Source organism: Mchenga conophoros, linkage group LG16 (genome assembly GCF_057382185.1).
Source record: "Mchenga conophoros isolate Kocher_MC1m ecotype Shallow Benthic linkage group LG16, M_conophoros_male_GT1.1, whole genome shotgun sequence".
Lineage (NCBI taxonomy): Eukaryota > Metazoa > Chordata > Actinopteri > Cichliformes > Cichlidae > Mchenga > Mchenga conophoros.
The window spans coordinates 40955180-40975705 of record NC_140541.1 but is presented as its reverse complement, the minus strand read 5'-3'; the positions used below and the strand labels follow the sequence as shown (position 1 = coordinate 40975705).

At 41.7% G+C, this 20526-nt stretch overlaps 2 protein-coding genes across 2 annotated transcripts; both read left to right on the top strand.

Moving 5' to 3' along the window:
* The first annotated feature begins 6694 nt into the window (after positions 1 to 6694).
* On the top strand, positions 6695 to 11849 carry LOC146557383 (uncharacterized). Its single transcript, XM_085250163.1, has 5 exons — positions 6695 to 6961; positions 7776 to 8043; positions 8415 to 10511; positions 10631 to 11101; positions 11628 to 11849. Exons 3-4 carry the CDS (start codon positions 8426 to 8428, stop codon positions 10669 to 10671), a joined length of 2127 nt encoding a protein of 708 aa, XP_085106289.1. The 5' UTR covers positions 6695 to 6961; positions 7776 to 8043; positions 8415 to 8425; the 3' UTR covers positions 10672 to 11101; positions 11628 to 11849.
* Positions 11850 to 11851: 2 nt separating this feature from the next.
* Positions 11852 to 14800, top strand: LOC146557382 (uncharacterized). Its single transcript, XM_085250164.1, has 4 exons — positions 11852 to 12649; positions 12892 to 13047; positions 13365 to 13457; positions 13890 to 14800. The coding sequence occupies exons 1-4, from the start codon at positions 12110 to 12112 to the stop codon at positions 14211 to 14213; spliced, it is 1113 nt and encodes a 370-aa protein (XP_085106290.1). The 5' UTR covers positions 11852 to 12109; the 3' UTR covers positions 14214 to 14800.
* The last annotated feature ends 5726 nt before the right edge of the window (positions 14801 to 20526 follow it).

The following is a 20526-nucleotide window of genomic DNA, read 5'->3' as shown; positions in this document are numbered from 1 at the left end:
TTTCAGGGTCAGAGAGGTGACCCTGTGGTAATATTTTCCAGCGTAACTTAAGCCAGCGTCCAATCAGAAGCTAAATTTCTGCGGAGAGTCGGCATGATTGTGCTTGTCACGTACATGTGATGATTTCCAGGCAGCTACAAGACTTTCAAGTTAATGTGAGGATTCCTGCAAACTCCTGCTTTGTCTTCATGTCCGAGACACAGCGCAGCACCGTGGAACTGATTCCCAAATGCTGCCGTTCCCACAGTCACGTGACCCTGCTGGCATGTCACCCTGAGGTCACACAAAGGCGGGTCGTCATAGGGAGGTATTCAGGAAGACAGCTGACTGCCTGTCATCGACATGACCTCATCGCGAATACATTTTTTTAGTGACCCTTGACCCTTGGCTGCATTGTTGTCTCTGTTGATGCCCGTATCGCTGTCTGTGTGGGAAGTTTCTGCCTTCCAGATAAAGGTACGTCATCCCCTCAGTTTAAGTTTCTGTCTAACTCAGATTATAATCTCTACATAATTCAATTTTAATTTTAATTAACTACCGCCAAATCACAACTACACTTTATATTGTAAGGTAGACCCTAAAATGATACACACAGAGAAAACTGGATCAACAAACAATCATATGAGCCTCTATGAGCAAGCACTTTGGCTTGCCTTTTAACAGGAAGAAACCTCCAGCAGAACCAGGCTCAGGGAGGCTGCAACCGGTTGGGGTGAAGGAAGGCATACTTATCTTATTCTGCTGTAATCGCTGTAATGACACCACAGTGATCCAATGCTACAATCCAATGCACGCAGCTGACAGCAGTGCAGTGGCGATTGGAAGCTTTGGTTGACATTTACATCCAGGTCTAGGATGCAGGTCCTCAGGGGAACCAGCATGTTGATGAACACTGTGGATGGATGTACCAGAGTCGGTGCAGACCTGCACCTGTTCATGGCCTCAGTTTGTTTAATGTGTGGTTGCTTTACTCACAGATTCAAACTTACTGTGGATTTAGGCTTCAGCTGGAAATCTACAACACATAATCCACCAGGACAAGAATAAATGTCAGCAATCATGTCGCCCACTTGCGTAAGTTATATTGAAGGCTCTACAAAGATTCCCAGCAGATGTCTAAATCATGCGTGAGAAAAGGGAAGTAAAGTGAACAACTGAACAACCAAACAAACATACAACGAGCTGACCCGTGTCCAAACCAGGATTTTTGGTGCACATGACCGTTTTTCTAAACAAAAAAAATGTCAGGATCCTTAGATCCAGACTTGTGTATGATTATCCAGTTTTTGGGATACTTAGACATGAGGTAATGTCACTAAGACTGACATCAATGTGCATCACATCACATTTCCAAAATGTCAGGACACTGGGAATTGGAGCTGTAAAATCAAATGGTTGTAATCTATCCCAAATCTTAAACCCTGGATTGGGTGCTCAGCCATGCATACAAAAGTGAACTGAGTACCTGCACCGCCTAGAGAACCAGCCCTCGACCGCTTCGTCAGGTCATGCATGTTTCATGTGTGCTCTGACTGACTGAGATCACATGCTTGACCACAGTCCGGACGCTACGTCTGCACGCTCGCCTGCCTGCTCCACTCTGCTTAGCAGCTCTGCCACTGTGCATCCATACCAATGCTCCTGCAGAATCATTACCCTGCATGCAGCACAGGGGACTCCACCCGTCCCGCCTTGCTTCTCTCACTCAGTAATCCATATTCATACGGCATATAGGATGAACGGGGAGGGGAGGGAGCAGGGGAAGCAGCTGAGGCCAGCTCCATCAGCTCCGCGGGCTTTGATGTTCGGGGAGATTCCATTGTAATTGATCTGGAGGAAGGCGGCGGTTACAGCACGGCGTCTTTAATCCACCCGAGTAGGGCCTAATTATTCTGTTGCTTCAATCAAGGCCTGCAATTGTTCTGCTCGATGTAGCAAGACTCAGCTGTGGAATAATGATTTTATTTAACAGCTTCAAATGAGATAATGGTATTAGCCAAGACTAAGAGTTCCTTATTGATAAGGCTGTATGTATTAATTATAATGACAGTAGACTGTATCAAGAGGAATATGTAGAGACCCATTGTGAGCACTTTGGCTTTGGGCTGTTTTCGTGGTTTGAGTACGACCGTCTAAGGTTACGTAATATTACAGCATCCAGTCACTGCAGTTCCAGCTTCATCATGATGCAGACATGGGTGGGTTTTAATGATCTTTGGAGCTTTTTATTCAGACTAGACCACCACAAAGAGAGCTGCAGTACATGTGCGATATGCAGCATGAGAATTAAGAGTCCAGTTCAAAGGGAGATCAGATCTCTGAATTTTGCTTTGTGCCAATTTCCACTCATTTTCTGAAAAACAAACATGTGTCATTATGCTGGCATAATTCTTTTTACAATGATGTGATTAAGCATGACTCCTGAGGCTGCCGGGATTGTTACACACACATAGAAAATGTTTAATGATGACAACAATGTTCGATTTGTGTTGTGATAAAAAAAAAAAGAAGTCTGAACAAAGATCACAACTTATTTTGTTATACCTACGCCTTCCAGCCTCATCCGCCTTGTAAATACATTATGTTAGAAAATTAGCAACTCCTGTGTGATTTAAAGAAAACTTGACCTCTGACCTTCAGGTCAAAGTCTTTGGGATTCACCTGTAGATGCACCTGTGGTATCAGTGTAAAAAAATCACCTCGCTTTCGTGTTATCACATTCATAAACTTGGCTGCCTGCCCAGTGGGATGATGACAATTTCCCATCTTCCTTTTCGCAACTTAAGTGTAAAACCCAGCCAGTGTGCTGATACAGACCAACCCTCTCAACTTTCCCCAGGTCATCAGTAACCAGTCTAGAGTTAGGTTAGCTAGGTATCCCAAATAGGTAAAAAAGGTGGATGTTCAGGATAGTGAAGCACTCGATAGGGGGCCTCTTGTATTTTACCAACCCAACAAGCTTCTGCAGGCCTGAAACTTCATTAAAAATCTCAAAAGTTTTTTCCTTGTATTACTTTTCTATCCACTGCTTGCTGGTACCAGTGCAGACTCAGTTCTGCCTTGATGTTTGCAGGTAATACCGTGGGAGGACAGTCATCTGCAGACCCAATTTGCAGATGCCAGCGGCTGTGGAAATTACTGAATCTGGTATAGGTCACACAATAGCACTGAAACCAGCACATGAGTGGATCAGAGGTTATTTAAAGAAACCAGGAGGTTCACACAGCATTTAAAATGAGTTGGAAAGCTTGGACAAATTAGATCACTATCTGCAATCAAAAGAGCCAAGAGGGAATTAATTCAAGAAGCACTTGAAACAGCTTCAAACAGAGCTGCCCATATCTCACTTTCAGATGTCCAGAAGTATTAATCACCGACTTATGTGTAAACTCTGTTGCTCCTTTGTGATTAAACAGTCTGTGGAAGTAATGGCGGCTGCTAAATGAGTTATAATGAAATTATGAATCTATTCAAATGAACGGGAATAAATGGAAAAAGCTTCAGTAGGTGCTGTACATTCACTCTGACATAAACAAACACCAGTATATGATTTTCAGTGGCTGTGAGAGTCTCCTTTCTTGAACCTGACATCAGTGGTGGCGTGTTGCCAGCTTTGGCCCCAGTACCAGCCATTTTTCGGTGGAAATGTGTGGAACTGGCATTAAATTAGCCCCCGGCCCCCAGATCGATGCCTAATCTAATACAGCATCAGTGGAAAAGTGGTGATAGAAAAGATATAACAAACAAGCCAGCAGGTTTACACCACATTTAAACCAAGTGGGTCCATACATCTTACATCTTGGGTAAATTGGATAATTATCTGCAAGTCAGCAAAAAAAAAAAAAAAGAGAAGAAGAAAAAGTTTGAATTTATTCAAGAAGGACTTGAAACAGCTTGAAACCCAACTGCCCATCTCTCACCTTCAACCCAGATGTCTGCAGGCATTACTAGTGTGTAATCTCTGTACTCCTGACTGTGTGAGTAAATAGTAGTCTGCACCGTGGTAATGGTGCAAAAGTCACCAAAATTATTTATCCGTTTTGTAACATAATAAATACAGCACATGCAGTCAGGTAGAATCTAAATTTCTCTTTATTGTGGTTAAATCTGTTATCAAGTTATGTCATTATTCTTGATAATAATTTAACAAGTATCCCCTGTCCAAGGACTTGGTGGGTGATGGTGGGAAAGAAGAACTCCCTAATGGTACTATGAGGTCTTTAACCCTTTACAGCCGATCGGAGCGGGCACGCTCCATTTTGCGTAACTATTTTTAAATCCCGGTAGCACTGCAACCACGTGAGCTAGCGCAATAATTTTGAAACCGGAGGAATTGTACTTACTTCTTATGCCATCAGCTTGTCCTCGGTCACAGTTTCCTTCCACATATAGCTTTGCAAAAACTGCATAAAAATCACTTGCAGCAACAAAAACATGATATTCCAGAAACACGCTTCGCCGATCCGATCAGCTGTTTGTAACACTTCCTACGTCCATCAGCGCGAACTATCACATGACCGCATGACCTGCCCGAAACCGGAAGTGACGTCATTTTGCGGAAATGTAGTTTTTTACGATCGGGGCCTTATGAGCCTATACTTGTGTTTTAAAAAGTTATGTTTGAGTTTATGACTTTCTGTGTCGTTTCTGGGATGCTTAGGACTCATATTGCACTGCTGGAAATAGTTTATTTTGATGCATATGCTGTTATTTTGCAAATTTGCACTATAATATTTATTTTCGTTTTTCCTGCAGTATATAAAAATTGGTGTATTTCAAAAATAAAACTATGAAGACACTCAAAATAAATTTCCTGTGGTGGGAAACTAGTTTGTGTAACTTTTTTGTATTTACAGTTTTGAGGGATGAGCCTCTTAAATTTCTCTAACTAGAAATATATGTTAAAAAAACAAAAACGATTTTCAATTTTTTTGTAGTTTATTGCACTTTTTTGCAATTTATGTAATTACTATGCACCTAATGCAGACATATTATTAAAGTTTGGGCTATAATGGTTGTATTGATGTATAGCAACTTGAAATTCTCCCAAAAATGGCTCCACAGCATGTAAAAATATAATATAAGCTCTGGCGAACTTGGTTCTATGGTAGGTCTTAAAGGGTTAAGATATGAGTGTCTATGTTAGACCGCTGTGAGGCCTGATCATTCAAGTTCAAGTTCAAGGTTCTTTATTTGTCACATGCATAGTTATACAAGTATAACACACAGTGAAATGTAGCCTGACACGCTCCTCGACATGTGCAAAAATTGGGGGGGTGTAGAGGAAGAACATATATATATATATACACACACACACACACTTCTCCAGTCCGAACGACATTCCAATGTCATTGCTGTATAGCCTGCAATGACTATACAGCATTGCAGGCTGTATATATATATATATATATATATATATATATATATATATATATATATATATATATATATATGACCCTAAGAGCCTTCATCAGGAACTCAATGGGGATGTGGCGTACAACACTAGAGGCCAACTCCAAGCCCATAGCACAAGTCACCATCAAGTGCGGGATCTACCAAGGAGATGCTCTGTCCCCACTGCTGTTCTGCATAGGCCTGAACCCCCTCAGTGAGATCATTAACAAGACTGGCTACGGATACCGACTACGGAACGGAGCAGTTGTCAGCCACCTCCTGTACATGGATGACATCAAGCTGTATGCCAAGAGTGAACGAGACATCGATTCACTGATCCACACTACCAGGCTATACAGCAATGACATTGGAATGTCGTTCGGACTGGAGAAGTGTAGTCGGATGGTAACAAAGAGAGGGAAGGTAGTCAGAACTGAGGGGATTGAACTACCAGAAGGCAACATTGCAGACATAGAGGACAGTTACAAGTACTTGGGGATCCCGCAGGCGAATGGGAACCATGAAGAGGCCGCTAGAAAAGCTGCAACCACCAAGTACCTGCAGAGGGTCAGGCAAGTCCTGAGGAGTCAGCTGAATGGTAAGAACAAGATCTGGGCCATCAACACGTACGCCCTGCCCGTGATCAGGTACCCTGCTGGGGTAATAGGCTGGCCAAAGGAGGAGATAGAAGCCACTGACATAAAGACAAGAAAGCTCCTTACCATGCATGGAGGGTTTCACCCCAAGTCCAGCACCCTGAGGCTGTACGCTAAGCGGAAGGAAGGGGGCCGGGGACTGGTGAGTGTCAGCACCACAGTCCAGGATGAGACAACGAACATCCAAGAATACATTGGGAAGATGGCCCCAACTGACCGAGTGCTCAGTGAATACCTCAGGCAGCAAAAACCCAAGAAAGAGGAGGGAGACGAGGAACCATCATGGAAGGACAGGCCCCTGCACGGTATGTACCACCGGCAGATAGAGGAGGTGGCTGATATCCAGAATCCTACCAGTGGCTGGACAAAGCTGGACTGAAAGACAGCACAGAGGCACTAATCAATCATGGCAGCACAAGAACAAGCTCTGAGCACAAGATCCATAGAGGCTGGGGTCTATCACACCAGGCAAGACCCCAGGTGCAGGCTGTGTAAAGATGCCCCAGAGACAATCCAGCACATAACAGCAGGGTGCAAGATGCTAGCAGGCAAGGCATACATGGAACGCCATAACCAAGTGGCCGGCATAGTGTACACTCTAAAAAGTGTATTTCAGCAGTAGTTGAAGTTATGTAAAGTTCAGAGTCAGTTTCATTAAGATTTCTGCTTTAGTGGAGCCAGTCTAAATTTGTGGAGTATATCAACTTGTTATTACGTGTTGTTCCCTCAGTACACATGTAACCTGCTATTCTCATTAGAGTCAACCTGCATCAATTAGGTTTCTCCTGACGCAGTGCATCTGATGTCATGACGTCTCCGCCTTCTCCAGAATTTTCTACTTGCGGTTGAGAACAACAATTTGAGAGGCACTTGGCTGCAGGCAGGACCTCGTGAACAATTTGGTCAATAAGGTAACGAAGATATTACTTTTCCATAGTCCTTGAAGGTAAGTCAAATGTAGAACACATATTTTAATATATTAGATATAAAAATATTCCAACTGTATTGTTAAGTTTGTTAAGTGTTTAGTAAACTGACCTGACCAAACCGCTATCATTCAGCCCTGCTAACATTAGCGAAATGTCAGACCTGTTGGTAGTTTGTGCTTGGACATGTAGGTTAAGTTAGTAGTTTTCCGGCGGTACTCTCTTGTTTAATATCGTAACGCTAGCTTAAAGTTGTGTATTCATGCAGTGTGTCGGTGTTGGCTTACTGTTAGTTATTCATTAGCATTAGCACATTATAGCGGCAAGCTGGGCCGCGGTTCTCTTCAGACTACGTTACTTCGGGCGCGCGCATTTATACACGAGTGGTTGTTCGCAGTATGCCTGTCGGCGCGAATAGTTCACGCGGTCACGGCCACGGGTGATGTAGGAGGTAAAGTTTAGCTGTGGTGGCTCCAGGAAGCATGCATTTACTGCCGCTTGCATTGCTTTCAATGTACATAACGTTAAGAAGGCGAGGAGAAAGGGTGCGTGCAGCGCTCGTACACGCACGGATCAGCCGTGTGAGAGGGAGATGGTGTGCGGCAGAAAATCAAAATTAGAAATCATAGAAGAAAGTATTACGCTATTGAACACAGAAAATACAGCCATCAGATTTCTTGTAGACCTAGCACACTTCTGGTCTGTGTCTGAATACATATATAAGTACATAGATGCAGATGAACACTGTAAACATGATGAAAGATCGACAGACTAACTCGAACATATCTTTAATCTTTAGGACTTTGGGTAGCGCTTCCTTTCCTTCCTGTCAACCTCTCCAGAGGGGTGTCTGCTGATGGCAGAAAGATTACATCACCTCTGGTTGGAACCCTGGACAGTGCCACAACCTTTGGCTTGGTGTCCAATGTGATGCCCCATCGCCACCTTCTGACCTAACTTCTTCTCAGCTCTGTGACTACTTCAAGAGGGGCATTCCTGTGTGGAGGCGTGCCAGGCAGCTCGTTTTACCTGTGAACTTGCGTACTTTCAGTTTATCAACAACAAAGGTATGCAAGTTCAAAATAGTAATGTCTCATTTAAACTTAATTCAGTTTTACACTGAACAGGAATCGGCTTTATATATAAAACAATTGCAAAAAAAAAAAAAAAATGTACCTATGGGCATTTGGGTGTTGTTTTTAAACTTTTGTTTTGAACTTATCCCTTTAAAATCTAATTAGAGAGGGCTGGCTACATTTGATGAATACATTTTGTGTTTAAATGATTCGCTTTGTGTTGGGCAATGTGGCAAAAAGCTGAGATGAGATCTAGTCTCATATCACCATATTGATATATTGTAATATTGCCCAACTCTCCCTCTGTGTTTTCTCAAATTATTTATATACACCCAGTAAAGCGTGTCTCTTTGTTCCTCCAGTGCTATGCTTCATGTGGAGATGCAAGGACTGTGGGACAACATTAACAAAAAGATCTGAATTGCTCAAACACTACAAACTGATTCATAGGCATTACGGACGAGGCCACTCATATCCATGCACTTATTTAAATTGTGCATGTAGGTTCAAGACTTGGAACGCCCTACTGAGCCATCTATCAAGAAATCACCCTGCCCAACAAGCAGTCTCCAAAGCTGCGTCCACATTCACTTGCCATATTTGTGGCCATAATCAACTCTCCACAGAAAGAGAATATTTTCAACATATCTATCAGCATCTTAAAAATAAGGAGACTGTAACATGTGTGTTCCAAAACTGTGAATATAAAACCAATGTCTATGAGAACTTCAAAAGTCATAAATACAGAAAACACTCTGGTACAGTGAACACATTTAAGCCTGGAATAAGTTCTGTTGATGAATCTTTTGCCAGTGTTGCCAGTGATATTTCAGATGTGGAAATTATAGAGAGTGATGTAAATTTAAATTCTGCTTTTGACAATGGGTATTCTGAAAACTTAGAGAAGGATATTGAGCTTAAAATTGCTTCAGTGCTCCTTAAGTTGGAACACATCTTTCTTGTGTCTAATGCAGCTGTAGATGAGCTTTTGCAGGAGTTAAACTATTTGATTGGTTCTGTTTCTGTGGCGATTACCCAAAAGACTATTAGCCAAGTATTACAAGACAACGGATGCCAATTTGACCAGTCAGTTGTTGAAAAGCTAGCCAGTGTACTCTGTGAGACAAACCCTGTAAAAAAAGCAATTGGAGATAAAGGTCCACTTTCCAGTCCTTGGAGACGAAAAGCATACTATAAGAGCCACTTTAAAGTAGTGGAACCAGTGGAATATATACTTGACCGAAAAAATAACAAGTCATTCCAATATATTTCAATTTTAAAGTCTTTGCAGCATATTCTTGACTGCCAGACAATCTTGGATCAGGCTGTTAATTTGAATACTGTAGATAATCAGCCTCAAAAAACTTATGTGCACTACAAAACTATCTTCGATGGTGACTTCTTCCATGAAAATGGACTGTTGTCCAAGCAGGAAAGCATTTCATTGATATTATACATTGATGAATTCGAAATATGTAATCCCCTTGGTACATCACGGAGGAAGCATAAAATTTGTGGATTGTACTGGGTTTTGGGTAATTTGCCACCAGGCTGTAATTCTGCTTTAACCTCAATCTATTTGGCTGCTTTAATCAAAAGTAATGATCTGAAGTGCTATGGGTATGAGAAAGTGTTAAAACCTGTAATTAATGATCTTGTAATTTTGGAACAGAGTGGGATATTTCTGTCAAAGTTGGGCAGAACAGTAAAAGGCACTGTTCAGTGTGTTGTTGCCGACAACCTTGGTGCACACAGTATTGCTGGATTCTTTGAAAATTTCTCAGGGACATACGTATGTAGATTTTGCACTGCAGAAACATCAGAGTTCCAGACTATTGAAGTCAGAAGTGAAGTCTTTACTTTAAGAACAAAAGACATTCATGCAGATCATTTACGAATTATCGAGGAAAACAAATGGCCCAGTTATTATGGTGTGAAATCAAAGTGTATTTTGTCAAAGCACCTCTCACATTTTGATGTTACCACTGGGTTTCCACCTGATGTTGTACATGATCTTTTTGAGGGAATTGTTCCTTTTGAACTTGCGCTTTGCCTCAATTTGTTAATCAAAAAAAAGTATTTCACATTATGTACATTGAATGAAGCAATATCATCTTTCAACTTTAAGTGGGCTGACAAAACAAATCGACCTCATCCTGTGGCTCTCAGTTTTGCATCCAAAAAAAGTGTAGGAGGGAATGCACACGAGAACTGGAGTCTTATCAGATTTTTGCCTTTGTTCGTTGGGCAGAGTGTACCCTGTGAGGAGCCTGCTTGGCACATCTTAACAGACTTGAAGGACATTGTTGATCTTGTTGTCAGTCCTGTTCATACTGAGGACTCCATTGCATATCTTGGTTTTAAGATCTCCGAGCACAGAATCAAGTTTCAAGAGGTTTTCCCAGATGTTAATCTTAAACCAAAGCACCACTACTTGGAACATTATCCATACTTGATCCGTAAGTTTGGGCCACTGGTTGCACTATGGACTATGCGATTCGAAGCAAAGCATAGTTTTTTTAAAAGAGTTGCAAGGAACATCAGATGCTTCAAAAATGTACTTCTTTCCCTTTCACAGAGACATCAGTATCAGATTGCATATCATTTGCATGCAATTAGCTTTGCCAAACCCCCACTGGAAGTAACAGATGTTTCCACTGTTCACATTGATGTTCTTAACAAGGACATCTCAAATGCACTGAGACAGAAGTCTCCAGATATGGACAATGTGTGCTTGGCTAAAAGTGTAGCATATAATGGAATAATCTACAAGTGTGGGATGATCTTGATCCACGGCTCACTGGGAGGACTGCCAGAGTTTGGTGAAATCATCCAAATGGTGATACTGCAGGACAAACTAATCTTCATTCTGAAAAAGCTTAGCGGATGGTATATGGAACACTACAGAGCTTATGATCTCAAAACATCACCAAGCAAAGAAGTGGAACTTGTTGAGCCACAAGAACTGCATGATACCTACCCACTGGCAGACTACAATATTAGAGGGATGCGTCTTGTCACCTTGAAAAGATATGTCCATGTTTAAATGGTGAGGCCTCAAAATATGATAAAGTATTTTCTTAAGTGGGAAAACAAAACCCAGACCCATACAATACTAATGTGTTCTCAGAACATATTTATTTTATACTGCAAGCCAAAGTGGTGTGATGATGTCATTGGCAATTCATCAGTTATGTCATTTTTTTTAATGCAGGTCGCTGGATTCCAGTCAGTGAATGCTAATCCTATGCTCTCCCCCCTTCTGCTTCTCTTCTCTTTTTCTTCTTTCCTCTCCTTATTGTCTCCTATATTCTCCTCACCTCCTCTCCTTCTCTCTTCTCTTCAATGTCTCCCATATTCTCGCCATCTCTCTTCTCCTCCCTTCTCCTCTTCGGTTTGCCTTCTCTCCTCGCTGCCTCAGCTGATCTCCACCTCTCTTCTTCATTTTCTCCTCCCCTTTCCTCCTCTCTTTGCCTTCTCTCTTTTCCTCTAGTTTGACATTAAATTCTCCTAATTGGAAATGTCAGTGGTTTACATGTTGATCCTCACTAACTGTGCTTGTGCTTTGTTCTCAGACCACCATGGCTGGTTCAACACCTGCAAGACTGAAGGTGATTTTAGGAGAGAACAACATTGAAAAGCTGACTCTTCCAAATGGCATCCCAGAGTCACTTGAAGACCTTCTCAGCACGATAAAGACTACCTTTGGGTTAAAAGGTAACTTCAGACTGCAATACATGGACCAAGACTTTGGCAACGACTTCTTTAATCTGAATTCTACCACCGAACTTCGGAATTTGGGGACAATGAAAGTGATCCACCAGCAAACAAATCCACCTTTGATCAGTGCCGATCAGTCCACTTCATCTCTGTCTCTTTCATTTGAGTCTGATGACGGTATTTCGGTGGCATCAAATGACACAATTATCCTCTCATCCCCTGAATCTATGTCATCTCGAACACAACAGTGGCCAGAAGACTTTGCAATTCCCCAATTTTCATATGACACAGAGCTACAGCTAGAGAGGGGGAATACTGAGTACCGTGTGAGCCAAAAATGTTGACTTTAAGCGCCCGAATGCTGTCTGATATCCTGAAAAGAGTTGCAGAAGAAATTTACCGTTACAAGGCCTATCCAGAGGATGCACATTTCTGCGCAGCTGCAGAGGCCCTTATCAAAAAGCACCCATGTTTGAAAGAACCTGGATCATTCAATGGCTGCTACGGTTGGAAACAACGACTGAAGTACAAAATGGCAAACTACAGGACCCAGCTCAAATTACAGGGGTGTCCAGAGCTGTGTGTAAACTCACTGAAATCTAAAGCTACTACAGATGCTTTCCCTGCTAAAAAAGTGAAGAAGCCAAAATGTTCTGAAGCTAACTTTTATCCATCCTTTCCTACTGGTGAGACTCTGGACAGCATGGAAAAAGTGAGACTAGAACTTCTGACAGAGATCGGGATAAGGGACAATGAAAGGGTCATCGCAGACAAAATGGCTAACACGTTTGCCTACAGACGACATGAGGTGGTAAACCAAGAACCAAGCATTCAGGAACTGAAGGACAGATGGCCTGCACTCTTCACACAGAAAGAGGTAAGAATGGAACTGAAGTGATCGAAGTCTGTATGCTTCGGGATTTATTGCAGTTAACTTTCATGAATCGGTCATAACTTGATTTGGTTGAGATTTTATAACACTGAACTTAATGAAAGAATTTACATTTTGAATTCCCATATATGTTATACTTTTTGGGATATAGACATTTTGGCATACAATCAGTTTCAGCATTTTGTTCCATAATACAATATCTACTGTCATTTGTGTTTTGTTTTTAGATAAATACAGAGTTCCAGAGGCTCATGGCTGTTCCTCTTGAGTGGAAGTTCATGGCCCAGTTAGACATGCACTCAAGTCAGCTGATCAAAGTCATACGTGCCAAAGGAGGAGCAACACGCCAAAAGATTGCGAACATCTTGGACACATTGGACCAGGTAAATCTGTACCATCAAACAAGATGCTTCGTAACTAAGAGGGCTGTCAAAATATATCTGAATCCAAAAAAATATATATATATTTAACTGAATCTTTCATAAAGACAATATGGGCAGGCCAATGCTAATCATGGCTTTCATATGCATGAATGTTTTTAGCGACTCCACTGAACTCATCCCCTTTTCTTTCTGTAATGAATCTCTGGGCTTGTGAATTACTGTTTTTAAATAAAGTACATGTAAGTTAAGCAATAAGAGTAAGGATGTCTGTCTTATGAAATTTAGAGTTTAAAATTACTCAACATTTGTTGTTCTAGACTGTGGACATTAATCATCGGAGGGAATGTGTGCTGAAAGCCCTCACCATCTTCCTGGGAGAAGATGCAGATGGCCTGATCAAGGAATACCTTGTAAGTTTCAACAGTTTGTCAGCACATCTTGTCAAAGGGACACAAAAAAGTTAACTGTTAGAACAAACATAACACGTGAACCCTAGTTGGATTGCTGACATGTATTTATTATCATGACCATATTGGACATTATGTAATTCCCAGCAACAACACATTACATATCGGATTGACTTTGTTTTAAGTAAGACGGGCTTACTTGATTATTTAAGTTCAAAGGAATAGTTTGACATGTTGGGAAATCTTATCTTTCTTGCTTACAATTTGATTAGAGTCAGATTGATACACCTCTCTCTGCTGTTTCTGGTGTGTGATGACACCCAGCCAAGAAATAGCCCAGCACATAACACATATTGGTACATCACCCAAACACTTAATCACAGTAAGAAGTGAGGCTAATGATGATTTGTGTTTGTGTCTTGTACCCCTCTGTAGGACTGTGGAGCAGATGATGTTCAGAGGGACCTGGAGGAGGTCACCATGGCAGTGTATGTGATTCGGAAGGAGGGGGAGGGACTGCAGGAGCCACCTGAAGACATTGGCATTGTCATTGAGGGTGTGGAAGTGTTGCATGAACTAACTTCAGTTGCCTCAGCTTGTGCCCTGCTTCTAGGTTTGATCTATGCACTCAACCTAGCTTATCCAAAACCCTTTCGCTTCACTTTTGAAGTGCTCCAAAAAATCTTCATGCAGCTTGATCAGCACAAGATGTCCCCCAAAGTCCAAAATCTGTATATCAAACTTCAAAGCTCCCAGTAATGGCACAGAACAATGACCAACAAATGGCCCTGTGCCATAATGCGAAGGAACAACTGTGTTTGGACATATAGCATGTAAAATATGTAGTCTCTTTTGGATGTTGGGCCTTTTTTATGCTCCAAGAGACCTCAAACCCCAATTTAATGTGCTTTTATGGTATTTTTATTTATTTTTTAATTTTTTTTCAGACATATTTGCCTTCGTTTCAAGGGAAAGGTTGCATTTCAGGTTTGATGTGCTCAGTTATACAACAAACTGTTGTGACATTCTAAAACTCTAGAGGAGTGTTTATATTTTTTCATCCCCATTGGTCAGCTACACTGTTCAGATATTTATTTATTGGCTATAGCTGAAGAGAAGTTTCTGTATACTCTTGGGGCACTTTTTCATAGTTGACACTGTATGTGTTAAGATTGATATTTGTGTAATACTGTGTTGCACTTTACACTTTGTTGACAACTTTGTGGTCCTACTAAGCATTACTTGCATTTTGTGCATATGTGTTTCAAAAAGGACAAATGTGTAATGTATTTGACCAAAAGCTGTGTTGGTTGCCATAAAGGTAATACTTTATTACATTTATACAATAAAGCATTTAAAAAAAAAAACATTGGATTTTGAATTTTTGAAAAATATTTTCAGGCAACTTAAAATTTTGATTTAAGCTTTATTATACAAACTAAAATTTCATTTTAGAGTCACTACAAAAAGTAATTTACACTAAACCACATTATTAGGTTAGCAAAGAGCAATATTTTACTTTTGGGTTATGCAAATTATTGGGTTGGAAAAACTGAAAACTTTAAGTTGAAATGTCTTAATTTTAAGTTGGATTAATGCAAAATGTTTATTTGACAGCAATTAATTTATTAAGTACATGTAACTTAAATCAGTTGTGTTAATTTAATGTATTAACTTAATTTCAAAGAACTTAATTAAATTTGGTGTTACCAATTGAAATAATTCAATTAAGTTGGTTCAACTATTTTCTTTTTTCAGTGTACAGGAACATCTGTGCCGAGTATAACCTGGAAGTCCCGAGGTCAAAATGGGAGATGCCCCCAAGGGTGGTGGAGAATGACCGAGCTAAGATCCTGTGGGACTTCCAGATACAGACGGACAAAATGGTGGTGGCTAACCAACCGGACATAGTGGTGGTAGACAAACAGAAGAAGACGGCCGTAGTGATCGATGTAGCGGTTCTGAATGACAGCAATATCAGGAAGAAGGAACACGAGAAGCTGGAGAAATACCAAGGGCTCAGAGAAGAGCTCGAGAGGATGTGGAGGGTGAAGGTAATGGTGGTCCCCGTGGTAATCGGAGCACTAGGTGCGGTGACTCCCAAGCTAGGCGAGTGGCTCCAGCAGATCCCGGGAATAACATCGGAGATCTCTGTCCAGAAGAGCGCAGTCCTGGGAACAGCTAAGATACTGCGCAGGACCCTCAAGCTCCCAGGCCTCTGGTAGAGGACCCGAGCTTGAAGGATAAACCGCCCGCAGGGGCGTGCTGGGTGACGGACCAAACTTCAGTCAGGAGAACAACCGAGATAATCAATCCACAATACGAGGTTAGTCATTAATATACTGCTGCATGGGCTAGGCTGTAGTTGCATCGTACGGGTTTAAAAACTGATCTTTAACATGAATAGCGCTAATAAAAACCGAGAGAAGCCTACAGTGATCACTGACTGTTTTTAGGGGCCTTTTGAGATAAAATAGAACAAGATACAAAGGATTAAAACACAACAGCCTTATTAAACGCAGAGTAGTTTGGGCCCGGAAGCAGGGTTCATCACTTCATCGCTTAAAGACCGGATAGTTTCCTTGTGCAACATGGAGAGTGTGAGCCTAGCAGGTTTTCTTGACAGCAGGAGAAACACGTGGAGAACATGTGAACATGGATCCTGTGGCGAAAGAGTCCCAACCACCATCATGCTACTTTCTCTCGATCCTCCCACAAACTTCCCCAATCTGTGAGCTGGTTTGAATAATGACAGTTCAGTTCCAGTGCATTCGAAAATAATACAGATTTTATGTTATCTAGGTAAAAACCAGTAGTTGGTAAATCAAAGTGGGTAATAAATTTCTTAAGTTAATTTCTGGGTCATTATGCTGAGGTTAGTTTTAGGATTAGATGTAGCCCTTTAGAGGAACTTTCACTTACTGGCCGTACTCAGACTGAAGTTGATTTCAAAGATAAATAGAATTTCTACCCTAACCCTGAGTGCTTTGCTGGTGACCTGGCGGCTGTTATGAGGTTAAAGCAGTTAAAATGTTGTTCCTGTACTGTACTCAGTACTGTAGTCATAGCATTAAACCTCGTACTTGACCACATTCTAAAGCTCAACATTGTTTTTCTTCTAAGCGCTAATATCCTCCTCCTCCTCAACTCATCCTCGCGCTAATCCGATGCCACAAGTCAGCGCTTTTCATGCAAACCGCACGGCACTTACTTAACTCCCGGGAGATACTCAGTATCTCCCGAGCACTCAGAGCCCTGCTTAATGTGCAGCGTGACCAAAACATTTTGCAAAAGGAGTCCACCGACCTCTCTGCAAATAATCTCATGCTCGCATTAGGCGGATTTCATGAGAGGTGCTTTGCAGTAAAAAAACCTCCATTACTTCTATTCTCCACGTACTCATCTGTGACTGGTCTGATTTTGTTCAGGCGCTTTCCGCTGCTCTCTGCATCTCTCGCCCAATACGTAAATTTCACGCCATCTCTCACCCTTTTCCAAACATCACGCACAGGACCTGGAGATGCTCACAATTAGTGGCAGTCGAGCGAGCAATCGTGTGAATCACGGAGTGGCTCTTAATTATACAAAGCTTTTAAAGTTGTACGACACTCGAGGCGACCCTAAAAAGCATCGTGTCTGCTAACGGCCTGGAACGGCCAAGTTTGTCAGATTTAAAATATAAATGGAGCTGCTGTGTTTTCTCCAAAGACAGAGCTATAATCTGTTTGATGTATGAAGCAGAGGGGTCATGAAGATGCTTTGAGAGTGTGCCAGCATGCATAGATCCCACACACACTCCGGCATACTTCATAATTTCTCAGCAGTGTTTAGATAAACTCATCATATCGCTCTCAGTATTAAGAGCAAACCCGCTGCAGATACTTTTGTGCTTTTGCTGAACTTAAAGAAAAAACTTCACATGGAGAAGTTCCACAGCGAATGCGAGCGAATCGTGAGGCAATGAGCTTTTTAAATATGAATGAGTGTTGTGTGAATGCCTCTGCTGTGATATTTAGACAAGAACAGATCCCTGTGTGCCGTTGCTGTGTCTTTAGCTGCAGCTCGAGGGAAACTTGCCTCTGTTATGGTATTTTTGGAGGGAGGAAATTCTCTAAAATGTTAATGCTTCAGCAAGATCCCTGGGAATCCTGCAGGAATTCTGCATAGTCTTTTTAGGCATTTAATTTTAATTAAAAGAAAAAACTTTCCATCCCACACTCCAGTTTCATTTTAATGCACTTCATCCTTTATCGAGGTAGGAGGAAAAGAGGAAGACCACATCGAAGATTCATGGATGTAGTGAAGGAGGACATGCAGAGGGTTTATACTGTAAGCTAAAGACCCCAACAATCAAACGACTCCATTATATGCAGTACCAACCGATAGAAATAAATCAAGTGCTGGGAGTTTTTCCCCTCCTGAGTCTCCACACTTTGCTGTAGTCACTTTCTTTTTCAAAGGTAAGCATATTTGTCTCTCAGATTTCTCCATTTCTTTATACATTGCCTCACATCCATCCTGATAGTTTCTTCAAACTCCCTCCAGGAATTTGCTGACATTTGTGAGTCCTTATATTGGTGATTAGTCCTTATACCGAGGCGACAGTTGTTGTTCTCTTACAGTTAAATTTAAAAACTGCGGTGAAAAAGTAGCCAGAAATACACAGGAGGAATTAACGGTGCTGAACAGGTCAATCACAAGATTTCTTGGTGTGTCAACATTTTCAGAGAGGTGCACATCAGGTTGCACCAAATTTTACGTCACTGGGTTTCAGGAGTTTGTGGTTACATTGCAGCTAGGGCGTAGATTTCCCACTAAAGCATAAATCCTCAGTACCCGGATTGCTAGTTACCAAGCTAGGGTTGTTAAACAGCTACCTTGATGTTGTGTTTTGTTTTCAGTTCTCAAGTACGCAAGTCTGTACTCGAGTTTTTGGCAAGTCCGACTTTGTAAGTTCGCACGGGAGTCCCCTCTTAATTTAAGGGTGATTAATATTTACAATGGAAATTACACATGACATGAAAAAATATTACACATGATGTAGTAGATTTTTTAAGAAAAAAAGATAATTTAAAAAAAGGTATCTTAAGCACTTTGGCAAAATTCGCTACACATCGCTTACATATCATCTCTTTTATAATGTCCAATAAGCCTCATAGAGTTAAGTTTTTTCACGTTCTCGGCTTGATACGTACTTTGAATTGGAACAGTACTTGGTCTCTGAATGACGTATCACAAGTCCACGAGACCGCAAGTACACATAAGTGCGCATATTGAGACACGGCTTCAGTTTATTGCCTACATCATACTTTCCTGCAGATGTAGCTACATGTCACATACATGTGTACTTGAACAGCTGTGACCAGTTTGTTTGGTAGTAACATGAGGTTTAAACTAGCACTAGGCTGTAATGTTATCTAACTCTAAATACACCACATGGGCAAAGTCCAGGTTGACCTCCACATTACACCGGAGCTACACAGGAGCTGCTTGGCCATGAAGCTTCTGGTGCACAGTTTCTGCCCTAATGTTAATGCAGAGGTTTGGAGCTCTGTGGTTACTGATCCAGCAGAGTTTTGGTGACTTTTACACACTTGGTGACCCCACTCTGTAGCTTTTTCTGGTCTGACTCATGGTTGAGTTGCTGTGATTCCTGAACGCTTCCACTTTCCAATAAACCTCTTATAGTTAATTGCAGAATATGTATGAGGGAAGAAATTTCACAAACTGCTTCGTTGTAGCGGTTGTGTCCTTGAATGACCCATTCTTTCACAAATGTTTGCACAGGCAAATTATAAGCTAGGTTCAAAAGGACCGAAACACTTCAGAAACTGGGCCTCAACTCTGAATTCTTGAATTTGAGTATTTAGCTCACATTCTGTCCCCACCTGATGAATGCTATTTTTCTCTCATTTTCACAGCTCTGACAGTCTGTGTACAGACTCAAGTGGTTCTGCAGTATCACTTCTTTCCCGTGTTTCCGATTGATTAGCTGCAAACATCAGTTTAACTGAAATCTGGACCCGGGATCATTCAGCTAGAAGGATAAAAGTTAAAAAATTGCCCCCAAACTTTTTCAGATGCTTGTTGTTTGAGCTTCAGTATACAGGTTATTCAGTCCAGTGGAAGATTTGACATCCTGTGTGTGACTTGTGGTCTATGAGGAATGCTATTTTAGCTTTAAGCTTGGAAGAAAAGCGTTCTGTCATCTGGAGATGGCCCGGCTGGTTTGCAGCGGGCCCGGTGGCATAAAATATGCATGCATTTCCCAGAATATGAAACTTCTTCTTGGCATGTTGTGAAAAGGTCTAAAGGAGGTTTCTAGGTTGTTGCTGCTGTTGTATTTAGGGTTCATAAGCCTGGGAATCAGTGTGTACAGATGTTCAGCTCGACCCTGAATCCCAGTATTTACAGCACTGCTACTTCTACCCTGGAAACATGGCCCACTTCTACTCTGGCTTCACACAGGAAAGATGCTCTGGACCGCCAAGTACGACCCATCTGAAAAGCAAACACACCCACAGAGGACTATTTCAATGCCCATGCTCACTGTGGGGTACCACAGTCACTTCTACAGACTGCAGTCAACACCAGCGACTGAGCAGCTAAACCCAAATCTGCTCTGCTCTCCCCTGGTGATAGGGGACGCAAGGGCTCAGGAGGAGAGCATTAGAGGGTGGACAGCGGGCTTAGTGGGGTGCAGGGTCAGATGATTGGAAGAAAATGAAGAGGAAGTCCTGCGAGTCGGTGGGTGGATTGATGAATTAGAAATGTGAGGCAGAGAAAGGGATGTGTGAAAGAGTGATCAGTGAACTGAGCTGAAAAAAGGATGAGACCCAGGGATTTGACAGTTACAGTGAAGGAGCAAGAGAGAGTGACGGATAACGGCGGGAGTGAGACTGAGCGTGTGCTAGAGCGAGGAAGACTTCAGTAAGGGTGGAGGGAGAGGAAGACACTGCTGTTTATACTTAAAATTGTGGTGGACTGAATTTTAAGAATAGAAAATTTCAAAACGTGATCATTCTGGTTCTGAGGAGGCTTTATATGTAGTTAAAATATAGACAGTAAAAGC

Coding starts and splice junctions, on each gene's coding strand:
- LOC146557382 (XM_085250164.1), top strand. CDS start 12,110: ATGTTGACTTTAAGCGCCCGAATGCTGTCTGATATCCTGAAAAGAGTT. Junction 13,048..13,364: donor TCTTGGACACATTGGACCAG/GTAAATCTGTAC, acceptor TTGTTGTTCTAG/ACTGTGGACATTAATCATCG. Junction 13,458..13,889: donor GCCTGATCAAGGAATACCTT/GTAAGTTTCAAC, acceptor ACCCCTCTGTAG/GACTGTGGAGCAGATGATGT.
- LOC146557383 (XM_085250163.1), top strand. CDS start 8,426: ATGTGGAGATGCAAGGACTGTGGGACAACATTAACAAAAAGATCTGAA. Junction 10,512..10,630: donor ACATTATCCATACTTGATCC/GTAAGTTTGGGC, acceptor TCCCTTTCACAG/AGACATCAGTATCAGATTGC.